This window comes from Schistocerca cancellata, chromosome 4, assembly GCF_023864275.1.
Source record: "Schistocerca cancellata isolate TAMUIC-IGC-003103 chromosome 4, iqSchCanc2.1, whole genome shotgun sequence".
NCBI classification, from domain to species: Eukaryota; Metazoa; Arthropoda; class Insecta; order Orthoptera; family Acrididae; genus Schistocerca; species Schistocerca cancellata.
The window spans coordinates 182258288-182273813 of NC_064629.1; the positions used below are offsets into that span (position 1 = coordinate 182258288).

At 35.5% G+C, this 15526-nt stretch overlaps 1 protein-coding gene across 5 annotated transcripts in view; it reads right to left on the minus strand.

Annotated features, from left to right (window-relative positions):
- Positions 1-15526, minus strand: part of LOC126183202 (ankyrin-3-like) — an 892753-nt gene that overhangs the window by 89208 nt on the left and 788019 nt on the right. For all 5 annotated transcript variants that reach the window (XM_049924971.1, XM_049924970.1, XM_049924973.1 and 2 more), the window contains one exon: positions 11637-11687. In XM_049924971.1, coding sequence (XP_049780928.1) covers positions 11637-11687 — 51 coding nt within the window. The remainder of the gene's footprint in view (positions 1-11636; positions 11688-15526) is intronic.

Consider the following 15526-nt stretch of genomic DNA (forward strand, 5'->3'; position numbering starts at 1 on the left):
ACACCACCTGGTAGTGGAATCCATGAATTAAATAAAAAGGTAGTATTGAGATCAGTGCCAATGCCAGATATGTATTCATGGTTAAGGTGGATTCAGGGAGCAAAGGTGTTTACCACGTCAGATCTTAATCAAGCATATAACCAGTTACACCAGGAGAAAGGCTCAAAGCCATTTATAGTAGCATGAAGGACTGAAACTTATTTGAGTTTAATTGTATCCCTCTTGGAATGGCAATAGGTGATGCTGTCCTCATGCAGCTCACAGATGCCATGTTTTCTAATATAAAATTTAAGTATGTTCACTATTATCTCCCCCCCACCCCCCCCCCCCCCCCCCACCCCCCAAGAACCATAGACCTTTCCAATGGTGGGAAGGCTTGTGTGCCTCAGCGATACAGACAGCCATACCATGGGTGTAACCACAACAGAGGGGTATCTGTTATGAGGTCAGACAAACATATGGTTCCTGAAGGGGGGCAGCAGCCTTTTCAGTAGTTGCTGGGGCAACAGTCTGGATGACTGCAAATGGCTGAAAGCATAGCAAAACAACAACCATAATTTTTCCCAAGGAAATGCAGCTTACTGTATGGTTAAATGATGATGGAATCCTCTTGTGTAAAATATTCTAGATGTAAAATAGTCCCCCAGTCAGATCTCCAGGTGGGGACTTCTCAAGAGGATTTCACCACAAGAAACAAAACTAGTATTCTGCAGACAGGAGAGTGGAATGTTAGAACCCTTAATAGGACAGGTAGTTTAGAAAATTTAAAAAGGGAAATGGACAGGTTAAAGTTAGATACAGCGGGAATTATTGAAGTTCAGTAGCATGAGGAACAAGACTTCTGGTGAGGTGAATACAGGGTTGTAAATAGAAAATCGAATAGGGTTAATACAGGAGTAGGTTTAATAATGAATAAGAAAATAGGGATGCACGTAAATTACTATAAACAGCAAAGTGAATGGATTATTCTAGCCAAGCCAGACATGAAGCCCACACCCATCACAGAATTACACGTTTATATGTCAATTAGCTCCAAAGGTGATGAAGAGATTGAAGAAATGTAAGATGAAATCAAAGAAATTATTCAGATAGTTAAGGGAGACAAAAATTTAATAGTGATGAGAGACTGGAATTCGATGCTAGCAAAAGGAAGATAAGGAAGTATAGCAGTTGAATGAGGACTGGGAGGAGCAGCCTGGTAGAATTTTGCACAGAGCATGATTTAATCATCACTAACACTTTGTTTAAGAATCATGAAAGAAGGTTGTACATGTGGAAGAGACCTGGAGGCACCAGAAGGTTTCAGACCAATTATATAATTGTAAGGCAGAGCTTTTGGAACAAGATTTTAAATTGTAAGATATTTCCAAGGGAAGATGTGAACTCTGACCACAATTTATTGGTTACAAATTGTAGATTAAAACTGAAGAAATTGCAAAAAAGTAGGAAATTAAGGAGATGGGACCTGGATAAGTAGAAAGACTCAGAGGTTGTTGATGATTTCAGGGGAGCATTGGGCAATGCAAGAGCAAGGGAAAGGAATACAGTGGAACACAAACGAGTAGCTTTGAAAGACAAAATAGTGAAGACTGCTGAGGATCAAAGAGGTAAAAAGTCAAGGCCTAGTAGAAATCCTTGGACAACACAGGGGATATTGAATTTAATTGAAAGAAGAAAATATAAAAATGCAGTAAATAAAACAGGCAAACGGAAATATAAGTGTCTATGAGATTTACAGGAAGCGCAAAATGGTGAAGAAGGAATGGCTAGAGGATAAATGTAAGGATTCAGAAGTATATATTACTAGGGGAAACATAGCTCCACCTACAGGAACATTAAAGAGACCATTGGAGAAAAGAGAAGAAGCTTCAAGAATATTAAGATCTCAGATAAAAAACCAGTACTACACAAAGAAGGAAAAGCTGAAAAGTTGAAGGAGTATATAGAGCATGGGAGATGTACTTGAGTGTGATATTTTATATATGGAAGAGGACATAGGTGAAGATGAGATGGGAGATATGATAATGTGAGAAGAGTTTGATAGAGCACTGAAAGACCTAAGTCAAAATAAGGCCCCAGTAGTAGACAACATTCCATCAGAACTACTGATAGCCTTGGGAGAACCAGCCATGACAAAACTCTTCCATCTGATGCGCAAGATATATGAGACAGGCAAATACTATCAGACTTCAGGAAGAATATAGTAATTATAATTTCAAAGAAAGCAGGTACTGACAGGCGTGTGTATTAGTGAACTATCAGTTTAGTAAGTTATGGCTGCAAAATACTAACACGAATTCTTAAAAAAGACTGGAAAAACCGGTAGAAGCTGACATCTGGATTACAGAGAAATGCAGGAACATGCAAAGCAATACTGATGCTATGACTTCTGTTAGAAGACAGGTTAAGAAAAGGCAAATCTATGTTTATAACATTTGCAGACTTTCAGAAAGTTTTTGACAATGTTGAGTGGAATACTATCTTTGAAATGATGAAGGTAGCAGAGATAAAATACAGGTAGCGAAAGGCTATTTACAACTCATACAGAAACCAGACAGCAGTTATAAGAGTTGATGGCATGAACGGAAAGCAACGGTTGAGAGAAGACAGGGTTGTAGCCCATCCCTGATATCATTCGATCTGTATATTGAGAAAGCCAATATACCAAAGGAAACCAAATAAAAATGTGGAGTAGGAATTAAAGTCCAAGGAAAAGAAATAAAAACTTTGAGGTTTGCTGATGTTTTTGTAATTCTGTCAGAGACAGCAAAAGGACTTGGAAGAACAGCTGAATGGAATGGACAGTGTACTGAAAGGAGGATATAAGTTGAACATCGACATTAGCAAAACAAGGATAATGGAACATAGTCAAATTAAACCAGGTGATGTGAAGGTAATTAGATTAGGAAATGAGGCCCTTAAACTAGTAGATCAGTTTTGCTAGTTGGGCAGCAAAATAATTGATGATGCACAAAGTAGAGAAGATATAAAATGTAGACTGGTAAAGGCAAGAAAAGTGTTTCTGAAGAAGAGAAATCTGTTAATAATAAATATATATTTAAGTGTCAGGAAGTTTCTTCTGAAATGATTTGTATGGAGTGTAGCTCTGTATGGAAGTGAAACATTGAATGATGAATAGTTTGGGCAAGAAGAGAATAGAAGCTTTTGAAATGTGTTGTTACAGAAGAATGCTGAAGATTAGGTGGGTAAGATCATGTAACTAATGAGAAGGTAATGAATAGAAATGGGAAGAAAATAAGTTTGTGCCACAGACCATCTAGAAGAAAGGATCTGTTGATAGGACACATTATAAGACACCAAGGGATCACAAATTTCATACTGGAGGGTAGTGTAGGGGCAAAAATCATAGAGGGAGTCAAAGGAATGAATATAGTAAGCAGATTCAGAAGGATATAGGTTGCAGCAGTTATTTGGTGATGGAGAGGCTTGCACAGGATAGAGTAGCATGGACAGCTGCCTCAAACCAGTCTTCAGACTGAATACCACAACAAGAACAACAACCATTATCTTAACGATCTTAGGTTACAGTAGCTCAGTCCAAGAACATAGCATATGCAGGTGGTTTTTGAATGATTAAGAAAAGCAGGGCTGACAGTCAATCCACAAGAGGTTATTTTTGCCTGTTCTATTAAGTTTCTTAGTGCACATAGTTTCATGTCAAAGAATGTATAGAGATTCAGAGAGATCGGAAGCTATTAATCAATACCCAGCTGCAGAATGTCAAGCAAGTTGCCAGATTTGTCAGCATGGCAATTTTTTTTTACTAAGTTCATTATTGGTTTTGCAGAGAAGGCACTGCTGTTTAACAAGTTACACTGAAAGGGATGTAAATTTCTATGGAGGCCTTCACAGGAAGCCACAGTTTTGGCATTAAAGCAAGCACAGCGTCAGCCCTAGTATTAGAACTACCAGACTTCAATGTGAAATTCATTCTTTAGATGGACGTATCAGCTCTAGGGATAGGAGCAGTTCTGTTGCAAAAACATGATGGGAATAAGAAGACAGTTGCCTACATGTCAAGGAGATTAAACAAACTAGAAAAAAAGTATTCTATTTATGAATTGGAAACTCTGGCACTTTTGTTTGGCATTGAGAAGTTTCGATACTATCTCAAACATTGGAAGTTCATCCTGGAAACTGACATAACAACACCTTATTATTCTAAGCCAATGCATTAATAGAAACCTTTAATTTGGCCCTGACAGCCTATCACAGCAATGACCAAAGTGTATGGGACTGCTAGCTCCCTTGGTTAATTATGGTGTTCAACACATCACATCATGGAAATCATCAGTTCACACCCAAGAGTCTGCTCCTGGTCTACTGCATAGAAACTCCAGCATGCAACTTATATAAAGTCTACTGATATTGCCTGAGAAGAGAGATGCTCATCAGGTGATTGCACAATGGAAGTTGGCTAAGAGAATATTCAGGAAGTTCATAAGAAGGAAGCCATGAGCTGCACTGAGGTGAGAAAAGTCATGCGATAGCGATATGCAAATATCCAGATGGCAGTAGTGTCATGTATACAAAGTGTAAAAGCGCAGTGTATTGGCGAAGCTATCATCTGTATTCAGCTGATTCATGTGAAGAGGTTTCTGAAGTGATTATGTTCACATGACAGGAATTAACAGAATTTGAATGCAGAATGGTAGTTGGAGCTAGATGCACGGGACATCATCAGATTTTGGAAATCATTAGGAAATTCAATATTCTGAGATCCTCAGTGTCAAGAGTGTGCCAAGAAACCAAATTTCAAGTATTACTTCACACCACACACAATAAAGTGGCCAATGACCTTCACTGAATGACCGATAGCAGTGGCATTTGCGTAGAGTTACCAGTGCCAACAGACAAACAACACTGCATGAAACAACCACAAAAATCAATGTGGGACATACAATGAATGTATCTGTTAGGACACTGTGGTGAAATCTGGCACTGATGAACTATGGTAGTAGACAGCTGATGCAAGTGCCTTTGCTAACAGCATGACATAACCTGCATTGCCTCGCCTTGGTTCGTGACTAAGTCGATTGGACCCTAGATGATTGGAAAACCATGGCTTGGTCAGATAAGTCCCAATTTCAGTTGGTAAGAGCCGACAGTAGGGTTGAGTGGGGGACAGAGACCATGAAACCATGGACCCAACATTACCCATGATAATGGTTCCATAATGGTGTGGGCTATATTTACATGGAACCAAATTTCAATGGTTACCCTGGTCCAACTGAACTGATCACTGACTGGAAATAGTTATATTCGGCTACTTGAAGACACTTTGCAGCTGTTCATGGACTTCACGTTTCCAAACAACAATGGAATTTTTATGTGACTTTGCACCATCTCACTGGGCCATAAATGTTCACAATTGATTTGAAGAACATTTGGGACAATTCAGGTGAATGATTTGGCCACCCAGATCACCCGACATGAATGCTGTGGTATATAATTGAGAGGTCAGCTTGTTCACAAAACACTACACTGGCAACACTTTTGCAATTATGGATGGCTATAGAGGCAGCATAGCTCAATATTTCTGCAGGGACTTCCAATGACTTGTTGAGTCTATGCCACATTGAGTTCTGCACTACAGCGGGCAAAAGGAGGTCTGACACAATTTACAAGGTATCCCATGACTTTTGTCGCCTCAGTGTATAATATGAGGCAGTGGATAAACACTTACCAAGTTGGAGACAAGGTGTTTTTTTAGGGACTTTCACATGTTAGCAAGGCCTCTGAAAGGGTCACCAAGAAACTGTTGCCCAGATTTAAGGGTTGGTTTGAGATCAAAAGATTTATTATCCTGATCAGTGTTTTGTTAGGGGATCTGCGAACGGGCATGGAATTCAGGGCACACCTATCTTCGATTAAGTTGGGCTCTGAGGGATAATGTGGTTCTTCTTGGCAGGTCACCAAATTAATGGCATGTGGGGCAGTGGGCAGGGGTAAGGGGGAGGGGTGTTTTATGAAAAATGTGGCACTATCTGTCCTAGGTTTCTATGTTAGCATGCCTTGTGTGCAGTAATTTTCTGTATGGGACAGTGTTTATGTGGTGGTGTGCATGGACAGAAAGAAGGAAAAATGGTGCAAACAAATGGCACAGTGCTGCTCGAAGAAGAGACCATGGCCGCGAGCTGAGAGTTGGACCTATTTGTCTGTGTGCACTGTACATGCATGAGTGTTTGTGCACTGGCTTGCCTGAGCAGACTTGAGGTATTGGAACCTGTTATAGTGTGTCAATGCTCCTGCTCTGCCAGGCACAGTGAGGATACTGGACATAAATTGTGTATGGAGCCAGCTGTACTGGTGAGCATTTTCTTTTGAATATACATTGTAATGTGTTTCTTGCTAAATCAACATTTTCGAACAGCTAACCACGAACAGTGCAGTGCTAGACTGTGTTTCAACTGAGCACATTAAATTGTCAGCACAGAGGGCATTATGTTCTTGTACATAGTACAGATTTTATTCTGTTGGTGTGTGGTTAAATGGATACTCAGTTCAGGAGATATTTGGTACATTGAGATTAATGTGCTGTTTGACAGGACATGGACAATAGATGCAGCATATGTCTGTTTAGAGAATAACAAAATTTGTTGTCTCTTTCTAATAATTAACTGTTTCAAGTGGATGGTCTGATGTTCAAGTACAAAGATATATGTTATGAGAGAATGCAGTGGCTGAGAGTAATGGGTTACACTAAGGATGCTACACTTGTTTTGATCATTATAGTTTACATACACTCAGATTTTGATGAAGTTGCTTTCACCAACTTGTTTTGTCCATGGTGTTTCTTAATCATGTTCATTTAAATTGTGGTTAATGTGAGTCTTCAGTAAATAACTGACTGTCATTACAATGGATTTTGTTATAGTATCTTTTAAATATTTCATTTTTAAACTCAATATGAATTGGAAGTGGTTTGCTTCAACTTGTTTGTGGTTATTTTATTATGGTACTATATTCATTTACATTTTATTTGCTGTGCTACATTACAGTTGTTTTGGCAGGTTGTCTGTTAAAATAAATCTGTAGTTTCTGCCCCAGTGGTCAATAAATGTATGTGTTGTACTTTTAACCTGAACTCAGTCAACCGATTCCAACCTTTAATCCTAAAGGCCCTACTGCACCTAATAGTACCAGAGATACTTTAGCTTTATAGCAACAGACAGGTATATCAGAATGTATTTCACAATTTCAGTTTTTTTAACTATTCTGCATATAACTTTTTAGTTTTTCTAATAATTTCAATACTCTTCATGGGAAATGTGTTGGTATTCATTTGACAGGTTCTGCAGGTTACTAAATGAGTGAATACCATCTATTATGTCAAATGCAAGAACACCTGAACATATAATTTATATATTAAATCACTGTTCTGTGTAAGTAAAACATAAAAATGATTTATTTGTCTCAAATTAATGCAAAGGGAAAGCAAATGAACAATATTTGTTGATATGCAGTATGTAAGAATAACTCTTGTTCCTTTACAAGAAGTCAGTGTTGAATTGATACAGAACAGAATATTATTCTACAGCAGTTCTAGGCACTGTTTACAAGCAATACTGACACTATTTAGAACCACCAGTAAAAATTCATGAAACCCAATAGCATGATGCATAGTGAAACACTATGGTATTCCAAACAACAATAAGGTTGTGGAGAACTTTAGTTTTTAAAAGAAGAGTGTTGGTTTCATTAAATAAAAAATAAAAGCTAGCTAACTACTACATCTCTAATAAATAAACAAAATCAGTTAAACTTGGAAATGTTATCCTCAATTTTACAGCTAGAAAAGGAGAAGAGAGAGATAAAATAAGAAGAAAATGTGTTGTCTGAGGAAAACTTTGATAACATTCAGTTCCTTGTTCAAATTTTGTACACCTAAGTAAGCCTTCAAGTACATTTATTTCATCATCAACATCCACTAAACGTGACACCTTCATGAGGCCACTATTCTTTTCTGTTGCTTCAAAAGTGTACGTTATGGTGCAATTATATCTTTTGATGATGCTTTGCAGAAGGGATATTTTGGGTTTGTGTGTTGATTTCCTTTGAATATATATTGTATGAAACCATGACCCCAAATTAGATGTACATCAATCTAGGTTTTCTTTTTCGTATGGTGTCAGTCAGTAGCAGCTGCATTTAATTTCTTTCAGTTCTGGATGCCTGTGAGACTATTTATTTTGTCCACAACTGTACTGCATCTAATTTTTCCTTTTTCCACAACCACAGCTTAAAACATTCAAAATTTGATAAATTTCTACAACTTTTGTATGTTGGTTATTAGATTTATTTTATTTTTGATGAGTTGTTTGATTGTTGCATTCTTCGTTTAATACCCATCAGACTTCTATTAATATTCAGTTACTGTACTAATCAAGCAAGATAATTTATTAACTTGCTTCAGAGTAACATATTCTGTCTTTCTTTTATTCTCATCTCTGCTGTCAATACATTTATCTTTTTTTTTTGCCCTTTGCTTATGGGTGTCCACAAGGTCAGTCAAAATTATTTACACACATATCTAGCGATTTTCTGAATCTTCTAATATTTCTCATCAAATCTAATGGAAATTGCTTGTTAACTATCCGTTTTTATTGATTTCACATGGTTTATCATGGTTTCAATTGCACTTTCTATGAAAAAAATATAGGGTCAAAGAGAGAACAACCTTATCTGACACCCCTTGTTGCCTTATTTTAACTATGATAATATTGATTTCTGAATTCTAGCTTTTGTATAAACCAATCCCTCCAGTCTATTCCTATTTCTTTCAATGATCGAAGCTGTTTGTTGCAGCCCCCTCTACCAAAGCCTTTTCCAGCTGAATGCTGAATGAATATTACATATATATTATTTGTTCATTTTGACTCCTACTTCTGAAATAAGCTGCAGTTATATTGGAGCGTTTCTTGTTTGATTTCTTTCCTAAATCGAAATTGGTCTTCATAAATTTTGCTTTTAACCTTTCTTTCAGAATTTTTAGTAGAACTGCTGAAGCATGGGATAATAATTTTAAAAATTTAAAGTGTTTTATTTCTTAAGCATAGTAGTAGCTTTACTATTTATAAATTCTACCAGTAACATTCTGAAGATGATGCAAACACCCAAAACTTTCTACAGTTGTTAACTTACATTGTCTCCAACATTTTTTAATAACTGATGCAGGATATTATCTGTTTCAACTGTTGTCTTATTATCCAAACTGTTTAAAGAGTTGGTGATCTCTGATCTGGTAATTGGTAGTACTACAAATTCATTTTGCACACCTCTTCTGATACTTATGTAATCTGAAGCTTATCTAACACCTTCTCATCAATTAGTTCCTCAATACATTCCCTATATTTGTTATTACTTTTTCAGATTCAAAGCTAATGCTCTATTTCTTGCCCCTTATTATACTGTAACAAAGTCTACACAATTGTTAAAATTTATTTAACAAGGTTCTACAGTGGTGCTTGATAAAATACAAGAATAATATCAAAAAGGGAACACTTTCCACATTTTCTGTAACTGTTAGTCATAATCAATCACATTCCTAACACATTTAACCTCAAAACCCTAAAATTCACTTCAAAATGGAGGTGGGAGGCTTTTCCATAAATTTGTCAGAACTAAATATAGATATTAGCACAAAAATACTATTTTAGCATTTACAGAAAAAAACAGTTCTTGATACTGTATTCCTTGCAAGCTCCCAATACCCACAAACTCATCAACATACACCTTTACATTCCATTGTGTGCCATCTTATTTCATTTCCACTGTCCTTTTAATTCAAATTACAGACAAACCAACTTACCACTCTCTGACTTAGTTGATAAATCTGATGAAAAAGGGAAACACATAAAATTATAGTACTTCTTTATGCTGGTACCAATATGAACTCATCAGCAATTGCAAAAACAGCTGCACTGTACCATATGTTGGCCAGATTTCAGATGGGCTTGCAAAAAGTTAAATTCTCGCTATTACAGACTTCTGTTTTACAACGACATCACTAAATTGTATTCAATAGTAAAGATGCAATGAAATCTTTGCAACAGTGTGGTGTGCATAAAATCACCTGTGAGCACAGTGGAAGTATGTTAAGTCAGATTCAGCCTTTGTGGAACATTTTTTAACAGAGACCACCCATGCTTTGTACACTGTGTCATTTTACATATTTTTAAGAAAAGCAGAAAGATGATACTATTGAAATACTTGAAATCAAGAAACATATGACACAGAATGATAGTTTTCTTTCTCCATTCTGCTAAACTGAGTTTCAGTTACATGAATGTTAGATCAGTAAAATCAACTTTATGACTCATCTTTTATTAAATATAAAGATTTCAATACAGTGTACAGAAATGTGACAGCTTTATTTGCAAACATTCCGTATCTCGTCATTTTATATATCTTGCCTAATAATTGTGCAAGCCATGCAACATTCTTATCTGCTGTTGTGATATTCATTTGTCATCTTCTGACATCTTAAGATATCAAAAACTGGTTTGTTACCAAATACATAATAGTTGCAAAGCATGGAAAGCATTTCATTTTTTGATACTGTAGTGATTTCATTTTAAGTATGTTTGCTTCTGCCAGGTCTTCTTCTTTCTTCCTAGTGATTTGTCTCATTTGCTTTTTTTAATGTTATGTGGCTGCATATTTTTACGCAACTCTTAAATAAATTATTTTTCCCAATACTAAAGGCGGAAAACTATGAGAGCAATAGTTCCAATATTATGGTTACAGATGCTAAGGGTGGAAGATTTGCTTGTAACAGATTGGAGCATGATGGAAAGGTTCATATACTGTCAAAAGTTGGTTTTTGAATCTTCAGTATCAGAAACATGCATGCAACAGGGAATTATACACCCAAAAGACAACAAGAAATTATACACTCAAAAAACTTTATCAATATAATGATATCAGTATAAATAAACAAACCATTTAAGCAAAGAAAATTTAGAGGAACTGTATGAGTTCCAACTTTATATTACATGGGTGATAATGAACACTAGGAGATAGTTTATAATGTTGAAATGCTACTGTGCCAACATGTGATTAGTAGTTTGTTATAAACATAAAATATACTCTATTTTATCCACAAATAAATTACCTACTAGTATAAATTATTAGAAGGATAACATTTAAACTATATTTCTAAAACCATTACGTATTACTTTAAAACATGTAACCAATTTTTAAGTGTTTCTACCCTCCTTTATTAGCAGTTTGTAAACAATGTTAAAAAGCATCTGATCAGTTTATGTAAGACATTTCAATGCTAAAATAAAATCAGCAATTTTTTCTTATGACAGAAGAGATGGACAATTATGTTTTACAATTACTGAACATATGGGAAATTTAAATGACAGGTTTATAGGTGGTATCACACATTATAATAGATGAAAGTCTTTAATGGAAAGTAGTCAAAAGCGAAAAGCTTCTGTAAATGCCATTGTTAATATTGTGCAGAGAGACTATTAAAATATTAAAAGTAATTATGGGAGTTTTCCACAGGCCACAGAAAAAATTGCTATATGGGACTATATTTTTATATTTATCAATCATACTGATCCATTTACAAGTGAATTAAAATATAATGTTTGTCTCACCTGCTGGTTTATCTTGCTCTTGCTTTTTTCCCTGAGATACATCCCTTTTGTCTGAAACAGAATGAAAAGTCATATTAATTATCTTTTTCAATGAAAAGATAAAATTAGCACAACAAATATGTTTTGTAAAAATTACAGTATTTACAATTTACATTTCAAATACAATTATATTTCTGTTAACATTGAATTTACAAAAGACCACAGTTTAAACATTCAAGCCATAACTAACTGTGTCTATAGCAATAATACTGTAAAATAATGAAACAAGAAAGTATACCAATAGTCTTTATGGAGAATTTCACTTATAAATAACAAGGGAATTTACACCTATGATAAAATATATCTAACAAGTGTGTGGCCTGCAGTATCAAGTGAATGTAGTGTGCTCTCTCTTCTCTCTTCGTATATATGTGTTTGAATGCTGAATTACAGTGCTCAACATTTTGTGGATAGTCTTTTTTTTAAATGTTGATGTGGAGTTCTGTTGCCTTACATCTAATGCACATGTAATAATTTTAATTGTTTCGTTTAGTTGTTTCAGTTACAGTAACATTGTGATAGTTGAAATTTACACCATTTGATCACAAGCTTAGATCAATGATACGAAACAAATTTATGTTGTGTGGCAGTGAGTAATTTTTCTTGTCTCGCAAAACAAGTAATTTACTGATCTATAGACATTAGGAATGTGTAACATGTCCCTGCCAGTAAGTCTCTGCAGGAGCTGCTGATAAGTTATTACATTTGATTCCTACAGAAGATTGCATCAAATGTTCCTACATTCCTAACTCAAACCACTTAAACCAGTCCTTGAATAGTTATGTCATTTCTCATGTAAGAACAGCCTCATTTCTTCAGGCATTACCAGATTATATGTTTCAGCAGTTCTCCCTTGTTTTGAGTTGCACTATCACAGCACCTTCTTGCTTCCCACTGTTGAAGAGCAATTCAGGGATGGCAGTCTTTCAACATGATCGAGCACCTGTTCATAATTCACGGCCTGTGGCGGAGTGGTTACATTATAATACCATCCTTGTAATGGACTGGCCTGCACATAGTCCTGACCTGAAGACTACAGAACACCTTTGGGATGTTTTGAAACGCCAACTTCATGCCAGGCCTCACTGACTGACAGTGCAGCACTTCGTGAAGAATGGGCTGTGATTCCCCAAGAAATCTTCCAGCACCTGAATGAACCTGTGCCTGCAAGAGTGGAAGCTGTCATCAAGGCTAACGGTGGGTCAACACCATATTGAATTCCAGCATTACTGATGGAGGGCACCACGAACTTGTAATTCATTTTCAACTAGGTGTCCAGATACTTTTGATCATGTAGTGTCTTTTCACGCAGATATTTAAAGTTGTCTGTTTCCTTGAAGTTGCCATATTTGGTTTTTAAAATTACTGATGCATTACTTTAATTGGTCATGTACTCCTTTTCAAAAGGTATTTGCAGGCCTGTCTTTTGAGTTGTCACTTTTAGGAGTTCTAGTCTTTCTTTCGCATTCTCTAAGCTTCCATCCGTCTTTAAGAGATTACCTGCAAAGGCTAAACAATTTATTGCTGTTTTTAACTTACCCAACTTTATGTAGTTATTAACTTTTTGTTTCTCTTCCTCAACATTCTATTATCTTACAACTCTTTTCCAGCACACAACTGAATAATAATAGTACAAATCATCTCTTTGTCTGATTCCTGATAAATATAGATGAGACTAGAAGTCGTTCCAGGAAATTTAACTTCAGGTACTTTGATTGTAAGAGTTTGTTCCATTATTTCCAGAGTTTTTCTGTCTTCTGTAGATTCTTTCAAGGTTTTAAGGAGGAGGTGTCTGTGTATCGAATCATACACCTTTTTAAAATCAACAAATATTACCACTAGCTTTTATTTTGATATTTTCATATATCTAATTATGTGTTAAAAGTTTAGAATTTGCTAAGGATATGAACTGCCAGTTCTGAATCCAGATTGATGTTCTCCAATTTGTTTCTCTAATTGGTGACTTAATATATCCAGAAGAGTTTTCAATAATAGTTTCTATTCTAAGGGCAGTAATGAAATTCCTCTGTCCACTTTCTTATGAAGTAAGTGAAAAATCACAACCTTCCAGTTTTCTGGAATTGTTTCAGTGTCCCAGACCTTATCTAGTTTTTCTTTTATAGTACTGACACCTGGGTCTCCACTAGCTTTTAGAATTTGTGCTGTAGGCCATCTTCATCTGGGGCTGTATTGTGTTTTAATTGTTTGATGTCACTTTTAATCATATAAATGCTTACTCGTTTTGAATTTTCACTTGGAATATTATCATGGAATTCCAGTTGTTTGGTTTTTCACAGATCAATAGCTTTCAAAATATGCTGCTAGTAGCTTATATTTTCATTCATTGTTAAGTGTGAATTTTCCATTTTCTTTCCTGTAGGATAGTGATTGTGGAATGTACTTAACAGAGTTCTTGAATGTTTTGCAATAGTTTGTTATAACTTATCTTTAGAGTGTTATTCCACAGTTTTAAGTGGCATTTTCAAAGCACTTCTTTTGCACCCTAATAATTTTATCTGTTTCCTTCTTACCAAACTGAGAGATTTTCCCAATTACAGCATGTTTTCCTGTTATACCAGTTATTGCAAGCTTTCTATTTTGTCCAAGTTTTTACTTATTTAAAGAAATATTCAAAATTTAGATTTGAAAATTTGACCTACTAAATTGTTTATGACTGACACATAATTAGAAAACACTCAATTTCTTCTTTGTAAAAAAATACTGTATTCCCTGAAGAATGTACAGTCAAAAAGTTATCTGTATCAAAAATTATTGAACTTGAGAAAATTGATAACTTAAAGCATCAACTGATCAAAATTACAGAGTTGTAGTATTGCAGCGCTGGTTTTCTGTTTCCAAAAATGTATACTTTTATGATAATAACATGTTAGTTAATGAGATATTTCAATTAGAAAATTTTAGTTTCCAGAAAATTCTTGGCAGGCTTTGTGAAAATCCAAGGTTAAAAGTGCACATCCAAAATTCTGCTTGTAAAATAAAAAAAACCTGTTTATCATGATGTTTTGAGGATATTTGACCAATTGTTAATCAGAATTATTTTGCTCCCTAATGTATGTATGTATGTATGTCTACTTTTCACCATTCAGTATCAACCATGCCAAGGTCTGAAGTCAGCACTGTGTGCAGTCAGTAGTAAAAACTCAGTCCATGCTGAGCTACCTTAGTATATAGTTACTTCTATTAGGCAGCTGTTGAGCATTGACAATATAGCATTGGTACTTGTTAAATTTTGTCATACTCCTCAAAGTCTTTGGGGTTTTCTGATCTGTTGTGTTATAAGTATGAAGTTTACTACACAAAATCTGATCACCAACAAATTGGGGCATTGGTAATAAATATGCATAAAAGTGAACATCTACTTTGATGGTGTTGTATAAAGTTATTTAAAAATTTCTCATAGCACCTAGCAGCCAACAACTGAACTTTAGAAGAAGAGGAGGACTTAAGAGGTGTCCATCTATTCTGACAGGTCAGTAAACTTCCAAGTTGACTGGATACCATATAGACTTTCTTCTGCTGTATTTCCCCGACAACAGATAACACAAAGTTAGCTCTGTCAACTGCAAAAAGTCAGAAGTTGCAACTAATACTGTATGCCAGGTCAAGAGTAGTTTTATTATATCCCACTGAGGAACATCTGCAGATGCTTCTATGCCTCAAGATGACTTTTCTTCTAAGATAACGGGCTTTATGCTGATTTTAAAATCAACACACCACCCATAATTTAGGCTATAACTCTAATAAAAATGTGTTACCTGTATGTGGTACAGCGTCAGGAGCAGTTTGACAGCCAAGGAAACTTCAAATACGTGTGGTTCCCACAACTTGTG